At 41.8% G+C, this 10,000-nt stretch overlaps 1 protein-coding gene across 2 annotated transcripts in view; it reads right to left on the bottom strand.

Annotated features, from left to right (window-relative positions):
• The window catches only part of cdc123 (cell division cycle 123 homolog (S. cerevisiae)), a 27,885-nt gene that overhangs the window by 3,183 nt on the left and 14,702 nt on the right, over positions 1 to 10,000 (bottom strand). The window contains exons 6-12 of one of the 2 annotated variants that reach the window (XM_062066348.1): positions 9,846 to 9,952; positions 9,666 to 9,717; positions 9,511 to 9,586; positions 3,701 to 3,823; positions 3,315 to 3,343; positions 3,084 to 3,188; positions 946 to 1,083 (exon numbers count right to left, since the gene is read on the bottom strand). In XM_062066348.1, the coding sequence (XP_061922332.1) occupies positions 946 to 1,083; positions 3,084 to 3,188; positions 3,315 to 3,343; positions 3,701 to 3,823; positions 9,511 to 9,586; positions 9,666 to 9,717; positions 9,846 to 9,952 (630 nt within the window). Of the gene's footprint in view, positions 1 to 945; positions 1,084 to 3,083; positions 3,189 to 3,314; positions 3,344 to 3,582; positions 3,612 to 3,700; positions 3,824 to 9,510; positions 9,587 to 9,665; positions 9,718 to 9,845; positions 9,953 to 10,000 lie in introns of both variants that reach the window. The other variant, XM_062066347.1, reaches the window with a different exon arrangement.

The following is a 10,000-nucleotide window of genomic DNA, read 5'->3' as shown; positions in this document are numbered from 1 at the left end:
CATTCAGAAGAAGATTGATTTTGATTAGAGATGTCCGATAATATCGGTCTGCCGATATTATCGGCCGATAAATGCGTTAAAATGTAATATCGGAAATTATCGGTATCGTTTTTTTTATTATAAGTATCGTTTTTTTGGGGGTTTTTTTTATTTTTATTAAATCCACATAAAAAAACACAAGATACACTTACAATTAGTGCACCAACCCAAAAAACCTCCCTCCCCCATTTACACTCATTCACACAAAAGGGTTGTTTCTTTCTGTTATTAATATTCTGGTTCCTACATTATATATCAATATATATCAATACAGTCTGCAAGGGATACAGTCCGTAAGCACACATGATTGTGCGTGCTGCTGGTCCACTAATAATACTAACCTTTAACAGTTAATTTTACAAATTTTCATTAATTACTAGTTTCTATGTAACTGTTTTTATATTGTTTTACTTTCTTTTTTATTCAAGAAATTTTTTTTAATTTATTTATCTTATTTTATTTGATTCATTTTTTTAAAAAGTACCTTATCTTCACCATACCTGGTTGTCCAAATTAGGCATAATAATGCGTTAATTCCACGACTGTATATATCGGTTGATATCGGTATCGGTTGATATCGGTAATTAAAGAGTTGGACAATATCGGCATATCGGATATCGGCAAAAAGCCATTATCGGACATCCCTAATTTTGATGCATTATTATTTTGAGCGATGACAGTTTAAAAGAAGAAAACATCCTGCATGGCAGCTTTGTGTTATTAGAGTCAAACTTCTTCTTCTTACATTTCACCTGTTTGCTCTTTAATTGCACTTTTTATGTTTTTAAAAAAAATAGTATTATCAGAATGTGCGTTAAAAAATGAGCTAGCCGCACTTTGGACACCCTGCCTGTGATTTATTCGGGTGTTGTTGTGTCCTCCGAGTGAAAAGAAGATTGCACGCACCAGTTTGAGGAAGTCCATGAGTTTATAGGCGTCTTCTCCAGTGGACAGGTCGGCAAAGTCGCGTGGGATTCTGTAGCTGAGGCAGGGACTGGGCTGCACCGTCACCTCACTGGTGGTGTAGCGGAAGTCAGGGCCTTCCTGCAAGGCATTTTCACAATAAAACACTGGCCTTATTTTCATCTGCACACTTAGTTGCTGAGGGTGCACCTTTTGACAGCATAGTGCCGTCCCAAACACATTACTGTCATTGTGCACTAGATTGATTCTCTTTTTGTAGATTCATTTGCAATAGAGATGTCCGATAATATCGGCCGGCCGATATTATCGGCCGATAAATGCTTTAAAATGTAATATCGGAAATTATCGGCATCGTTTTTTTTAGTATCGGTATCGTTTTTTTTTGGTTTTTTTTAATTAAATCAACATAAAAAACACAAGATACACTTACAATTAGTGCACCAACCCAAAAAACCTCCCTCCCCCATTTACACTCATTCACACAAAAGGGTTGTTTCCTTCTGTTATTAATATTGTGGTTCCTACATTATATATCAATATATATCAATACAGTCTGCAAGGGATACAGTCTGTAAGCACACATGATTGTGCGTGCTGCTGGTCCACTAATAGTACTAACCTTTAACAGTTAATTTTCATTAATTACTAGTTTCTATGTAACTGATTTTATATTGTTTTACTTTATTTTTTATTCAAGAAAATGTTTTTAATTTATTTATCTTATTTTATTTTATTAATTTAAAAAAAAAAAAGGACCTTATCTTCACCATACCTGGTTGTCCAAATTAGGCATAATAATGTGTTAATTCCACAACTGTATATATCAGTATCGGTATCGGTTGATATCGGTATCTGTAATTAAAGAGTTGGACAATATCGGAATATCGGCAAAAAGCCATTATCGGACATCCCTAATTTGCAACCACTCCAAGTAGTCCCTCTTCTTCTCTTACGTTGCCAAAATGGCCAAGAATGAATTAGTGAAAGTGAAACAATACAAAAAGAATGCCATTGTAAGTTAATAATACTAACACAGACACTCGTGTTAGCATATTAGCTAATGACGCTAGCTGGATTACATTACGATAGCAGGTACAAATGTGCATGAAAACACTCCTGCAGACATCACACATGGGACACTTTAGTAAGTAAGAGTAGTTGTAGTTGTATTGTAAAACTTACAAACGTTGCTTGGAGTGATGAATGAAGAATCTGTACAAGTAAAAACGCTATGGACGGCTCTTTCTGGTTCAGAGTTTCAACAGTAGCAATTCACATTCAACCTGCAGTGAGCATATTTGTCCAAAAGATGGCGCCATAGCACAAACAATGACGTCTCATTTAAATCAGTGTTTCCATAGTTGGACCGCCAGCCCCGCTGCCAAAAAGATGTTCCTCAGCTGTGGTCCGTATGGCACTCAGCTGTAATACACTTTGCAACCACTTGTGGCAGTAATGACAATCTCCGTTTCTTAAGTGCAAAAAATATGACTAAAGTGATGAAGCCACTATTGACAATTTCATTAAGAAACATCCATCCATCCATCCATTTCTACCGCTTGTCCCTTTTGGGGTCGCAGGGGGCGCTGGAGCCTATCTCAGCTACAATTGGGCGGAAGTTTGTTATTAATTTAGTTGATTTATTTCAGCACAACATAATTGTATATTTATATATTTGACTAGTGCTTATTTTTCTAATCAGCCTGACCTAAGGCTAGGTTTACGTGTTAAATGTATAATAGTTAACTAATACTATTTGACAAGGTTGTCAACTGTAGGTTGGATATCCTTATTAAACATGATTGGATTATAAGATGACTAATTCATGTACTAGAAACATAGAGCACCGAGGTCCAAAAGGTTTAAGAAGCCCTGATTTAAGTGTGTTGAATTAGTGGCATTATGGCCGCCAGCAAAGACAAATGTTGAGCCGCACCGTTTTACAGGCCGCAGGGTTTAAGGCTTAGGAAAAAAGTAGGTAATTTACTGTACGTCAAGGTGAGGCAGCAGCTCACACATTCTCATACTTTCTGGAAGAAGTGATGTCAGCCATCTATAATGTACGTGGAGGAGGCCAGAATGTTTTTTTTATTGAAATGTTGACAATATTGTTGGCTCACCTGCTGCTGGCTGACTCCTCCCCCACACGTTAGCTCCTCCCAGCTGAAGAGAAGTGAGTCGGTGACCTCGCCAAATGGGTTCAGGTCAATGAGCCACACACGCCCCTCAAAAGGAAATAACACACCAGGTGAGAACAATCTCTTCTGTTCTCAACACTCAACTGTCTGTCTCTCTACACACCACACACACACACACACACACACACCAGTGAGACAAATACACACACTCACCTGGCTGTCTCTGTACACATCCAACACGACTGAAAACACACACACACACACACACACACACACACACCAGAGAGACAAATACACACACTCACCTGGCTGTCTCTGTACACATCCAACACGACTGAACACACACACACACACACACCAGAGAGACAAATACACACACTCACCTGGCTGTCTCTGTACACATCCAACACGACTGAACACACACACACACACACTCACACACACACACACACACACCAGTGAGACAAATACACACACTCACCTGGCTGTCTCTGTACACATCCAACACGACTGAAAACACACACACACACACAGACACACACACACAAGTCAATACAAGGCTGAGGAATGAGAATTTGGAGAAAAAGTGAAGTTCTCACAGTCTTCATCCAAGAAGGCATGCTGGATGCGCTGGTTGAAGAAGTCCAGAATGGCGTGAAGGATGGACTCTTCCTGTTTCAGGATGTGAGGGTAGTACTGAGTGTAGTCTCTCTGGGAGATGGCTGCTGACACAAACACACAATGTGAGGGTAGTACTGAGTGTAGTCTCTCTGGCTGCTGACACAATCACACAATGTGAGGGTAGTACTGAGTGTAGTATCTCTGGCTGCTGACACAAACACACAATGTGAGGGTAGTACTGAGTGTAGTCTCTCTGGCTGCTGACACAAACACACAATGTGAGGGTAGTACTGAGTGTAGTATCTCTGGCTGCTGACACAAACACACAATGTGAGGGTAGTACTGAGTGTAGTATCTCTGGCTGCTGACACAAACACACAATGTGAGGGTAGTACTGAGTGTAGTCTCTCTGGCTGCTGACACAATCACACAATGTGAGGGTAGTACTGAGTGTAGTCTCTCTGGCTGCTGACACAAACACACAATGTGAGGGTAGTACTGAGTGTAGTCTCTCTGGCTGCTGACACAAACACACAATGTGAGGGTAGTACTGAGTGTAGTATCTCTGGCTGCTGACACAAACACACAATGTGAGGGTAGTACTGAGTGTAGTCTCTGGCTGCTGACACAAACACACAATGTGAGGGTAGTACTGAGTGTAGTCTCTCTGGCTGCTGACGCAAACACACAATGTGAGGGTAGTACTGAGTGTAGTCTCTCTGGCTGCTGACACAAACACACAATGTGAGGGTAGTACTGAGTGTAGTCTCTCTGGCTGCTGACACAAACACACAATGTGAGGGTAGTACTGAGTGTAGTCTCTCTGGCTGCTGACACAAACACACAATGTGAGGGTAGTACTGAGTGTAGTCTCTCTGGCTGCTGACACAAACACACAATGTGAGGGTAGTACTGAGTGTAGTCTCTCTGGCTGCTGACACAAACACACAATGTGAGGGTAGTACTGAGTGTAGTCTCTCTGGCTGCTGACACAAACACACAATGTGAGGGTAGTACTGAGTGTAGTATCTCTGGCTGCTGACACAAACACACAATGTGAGGGTACTACTGAGTGTAGTATCTCTGGCTGCTGACACAAACACACAATGTGAGGGTAGTACTGAGTGTAGTATCTCTGGCTGCTGACACAAACACACAATGTGAGGGTAGTACTGAGTGTAGTCTCTCTGGCTGCTGACACAAACACACAATGTGAGGGTAGTACTGAGTGTAGTCTCTCTGGCTGCTGACACAAACACACAATGTGAGGGTAGTACTGAGTGTAGTATCTCTGGCTGCTGACACAAACACACAATGTGAGGGTAGTACTGAGTGTAGTCTCTCTGGCTGCTGACACAAACACACAATGTGAGGGTAGTACTGAGTGTAGTCTCTCTGGCTGCTGACACAAACACACAATGTGAGGGTAGTACTGAGTGTAGTCTCTCTGGCTGCTGACACAAACACACAATGTGAGGGTAGTACTGAGTGTAGTCTCTCTGGGAGATGGCTGCTGACACAAACACACAATGTGAGGGTAGTACTGAGTGTAGTCTCTCTGGCTGCTGACACAAACACACAATGTGAGGGTAGTACTGAGTGTAGTCTCTCTGGCTGCTGACACAAACACACAATGTGAGGGTAGTACTGAGTGTAGTCTCTCTGACTGCTGACACAAACACACAATGTGAGGGTAGTACTGAGTGTAGTCTCTCTGGCTGCTGACACAAACACACAATGTGAGGGTAGTACTGAGTGTAGTCTCTCTGGCTGCTGACACAAACACACAATGTGAGGGTAGTACTGAGTGTAGTATCTCTGGCTGCTGACACAAACACACAATGTGAGGGTAGTACTGAGTGTAGTCTCTCTGGCTGCTGACACAAACACACAATGTGAGGGTAGTACTGAATGTAGTCTCTCTGGCTGCTGACACAAACACACAATGTGAGGGTAGTACTGAGTGTAGTCTCTCTGGCTGCTGACACAAACACACAATGTGAGGGTAGTACTGAGTGTAGTCTCTCTGGCTGCTGACACAGACACACAATGTGAGGGTAGTACTGAGTGTAGTCTCTCTGGCTGCTGACACAAACACACAATGTGAGGGTAGTACTGAGTGTAGTCTCTCTGGCTGCTGACACAAACACACAATGTGAGGGTAGTACTGGGTGTAGTCTCTCTGGCTGCTGACACAAACACACAATGTGAGGGTAGTACTGAGTGTAGTATCTCTGGCTGCTGACACAAACACACAATGTGAGGGTAGTACTGAGTGTAGTCTCTCTGGCTGCTGACACAAACACACAATGTGAGGGTAGTACTGAGTGTAGTCTCTCTGGCTGCTGACACAAACACACAATGTGAGGGTAGTACTGAGTGTAGTCTCTCTGGGAGATGGCTGCTGACACAAACACACAATGTGAGGGTAGTACTGAGTGTAGTCTCTCTGGCTGCTGACACAAACACACAATGTGAGGGTAGTACTGAGTGTAGTCTCTCTGGCTGCTGACACAGACACACAATGTGAGGGTAGTACTGAGTGTAGTCTCTCTGGCTGCTGACACAAACACACAATGTGAGGGTAGTACTGAGTGTAGTCTCTCTGGCTGCTGACACAAACACACAATGTGAGGGTAGTATTGAGTGTAGTCTCTCTGGCTGCTGACACAAACACACAATGTGAGGGTAGTACTGAGTGTAGTCTCTCTGGCTGCTGACACAAACACACAATGTGAGGGTAGTACTGAGTGTAGTCTCTCTGGCTGCTGACACAAACACACAATGTGAGGGTAGTACTGAGTGTAGTCTCTCTGGCTGCTGACACAAACACACAATGTGAGGGTAGTACTGAGTGTAGTCTCTCTGGCTGCTGACACAAACACACAATGTGAGGGTAGTACTGAGTGTAGTCTCTCTGGCTGCTGACACAAACACACAAGGCAGACTGACATTTGCCTTTCAATTGGCACACTTCCATAATTACGCTTTAGTCATGGCATTGGCAGTTCAAAATGAGAGCGGCTGGGTGGGCAGCGGCTAAATATTGCCACGGTCTTTCCAGGTGGGTGTGAGGCGACGGATTTGGGACAGCACCGCATGGTCAGAACTTGTGTGCAGTGCACTTATTGAAGAGGAAGTACAGACGTGTGCATGTTGTGTTATTATCTAATTGAAGAAAGACAGTGCTAAACTAGAATGAAATATTTTGTATGCGTTTGTCAACAGACAAAAAAATACACAGCATAATATTAAAAAAAAACATGTATATATATATATGTATAAAAAGAATTTGACCGAATTGAACTATTGATACTAAAAATTAATATTCAATAAATTTGATCAGCAACAACAATTTACAAAGCCAAAAGCAGTGAAGTTGTCACGTTGTGTAAAAGGTAAATAAAAAGAGAATACAATGATTTGCAAATCCTTTTCAACTTATATTCATTTCTACATCGTATTGTTTAACGCAGTGTTTTTCAACGTGAGATACAGTCTGGTGTGTCGAGGGAGATTATGAAATTTCACCTATTTGGGTTAAAAATATCTAAAAAGGTATCCAACGCTTAAAACAAAAATAAACAAAAGGTGAGTGCCGCTAAGAAAAGGCATTGAAGTTTAGGGATGGTTATGCAAAATGAAACTAAAACTGAACTGGCTGCAAAGTAAACAAAAACAGAATGCTGGACGACAGCAAAGACTTACAGCGTGTGGAGCAGACGGCGTCCACAAAGTACATCCGTACATGACATGCCAATCAACAATGTCCCCACAAAGAAGGATAGAGTCCGCACAACTTAAATATTATTGATTGTGAAAACAAAGCAGGTGCGGGGAATGGCGTTCAAGGAAGACATGAAACTGCTACAGGAAAATACCAACAAAACAGGAGAAGCCAGCAAAATAGGAGCGCAAGACAAGAAGTAAAACACTACACACAGGAAAACAGCACAAACTTCAAAATAAGTCACGGCATGATGTGACATGTCATGACCATACTTGCCAACCTTGAGACCTCCGAATTCGGGAGATGGGGGGGGGGGGGGGGGTTTGGTGGTAGCGGGGGTGTATATTGTAGCCCGGAAGAGTTAGTGCTGCAAGGGGTTCTGGGTATTTGTTCTGTTGTGTTTATGTTGTGTTACGGTGTGGATGTTCTCCCGAAATGTGTTTGTCATTCTTGTTTGGTGTGGGCTCACAGTGTGGCGCATATTTGTAACAGTGTTAAAGTTGTTTATACGGCCGCCCTCAGTGTGACCTGTATGGCTGTTGACCAAGTATGCCTTGCAGTCACGTAAGAGTGTCTGTAGAAGCCGCATACAACATGTAACTGGGTCGGCACGCTGTTTGTATGGAGAAAAAGCGGACGTGACGACAGGTTGTAGAGGACGCTAAAGGCAGTGCCTTTAAGGCACGCCCTCAGTATTGTTGTCCGGGTGAAAATCGGGAGATTTTCGGGAGGGGCACTGAAATTCGGGAGTCTCCCGTAAAAATCGGGAGGTTTGGCAAGTATGGTCATGACTCTACACCTACTTTGAGACAAGAGCTATACAGGGTTTCCCACACATTCATTTATTTGTGGCGGCCCGCCACGAAAGAATTACGTCCGCCACAAATAAAAAAATTAATAATAATAATAATAATTTTTAAAAAAATTTAAAAAAAAATTTGTCCTCTCTAGCTTCTCAGGCAAATCATATAGTTGATGTAGATGCCCATATCGGCTGTTCAGATTTACTTTACAAAAGAGAAGTGTAGGATACTTCTCTTGTTGCCTTATTTGTATTTGACTTTATTAAATGTATTTATATTAGAAACACAACATGTGTATATAACAAAGGGTGCAAAGTCTGCAGGCAGTAGGAAACACATGGTTAAGTGTAGGGAGTAAAACTGATGGCAGTCTAAAGTTCAAGATTTTTGGAGCTCTTTGTTCAGTGGATCAGATGTTTGATGAAGCTCTGTGTCTATCTACCACCACTACTGTTTTCTGTTTATTTGTTACTGACTGTGGCAGGACACCTCTGCCTCTGTTTCACTTTATGTTGCTGGTAAATAATATGGTTGTAGTAGTAGGCTAAAGTTAAATTATTTAGTATGCACTAATTAAAGGGGCAGAGCTTTGAGACATTTTAGCTTTTATATTTTATAAGATATATTTTTTGTAAGAACCACAATTAATAAATATATTTCAGTGAATAACTTATTGTTCAAATCTGTATATAAATATGTACATAAAGTGTTGTAATTATTTTGTAAAATGGATGGATGGATGGATGGATGGATGGATGGATGGATGGACGTTTAAAACAAAACTGTTATTATTAATTAGTAAGTATACATCTTTTGAGCCTTTTTAGAGAAAATCAAATCATTGTAGTAAATTATGCAAATGACTCGATGATGTCATGGTGACCACGCCCCCACCGCCACAGGTATCTTGGCAGTTTATGGGAAACACTGCTATACTGATGCATGCTTGGTTATGGTTTGAATTCATATCCAACAATTGCGAGAATGATTTATTATTGTCAATATCAGCTGCTGAGTTTCATTTTTTTATGTTATCTGCTGGTGGTGTGCCTCAGGATTTTTTAAATGGAAAAAATGTGCCTTAGCTCAGAAAAGGTTGAAAAACACTGGTTTCACGGATACTAGTGATAGTTTCCTTGATGGAAAAAAAAGGAATTATCATAACGAGCCAGTCTTTTCAACGGCTCTCTTTCCCTCAAAGACTCATCATTCCCATCTGTGATTCATGTATTCAATTGACATATAACCGTCTTACCAATCAATTTGTTTTCTTTCACAAAGCAGCGGAACTCTCCCCCGGGGATCAGCTCACTCCATTTTCTCAAGACCAGCTGGGGACAGGCCAGAAAAAAACTCTTTTTTATTGCAGGGTAGAAAACACCAGGCGCTGAAAACCCGGCAGAAGAATACCTCGTAACTGATGTTTGGGTCGGGGGAGTCCTGGTCGCTGCAGTGAAGAAATCTGCAGAAGGTTGTTGTTAGTGTGTGTGTGTGTGTGTGTGTGTGTGTGTGTGTGTGTGTGTGTGTGTGTGTGTGTGTGTGTGTGTGTGTGTGTGTGTGCTCTGACAGGTGAGTTTCATGGGGGCTTACGGCTGCGTGAGGTCACGGGTGATGAAGTCGGAGCTTTTGAAGAGCAGAAATATTTCGCTCAGACTGCGACACTGGAGGGAGCTGTTCAGTGCGATCCAGTTGGCGTCCTAAAAGCCACACAATCTCACGTTCACATTGTGCAAGAACATAGACCA

The sequence above is a fragment of the Entelurus aequoreus genome, linkage group LG12, assembly GCF_033978785.1.
Source record: "Entelurus aequoreus isolate RoL-2023_Sb linkage group LG12, RoL_Eaeq_v1.1, whole genome shotgun sequence".
Lineage (NCBI taxonomy): Eukaryota > Metazoa > Chordata > Actinopteri > Syngnathiformes > Syngnathidae > Entelurus > Entelurus aequoreus.
The sequence above is the reverse complement of the archived record's forward strand: the minus strand, read 5'-3'. Positions and strand labels throughout refer to the sequence as shown.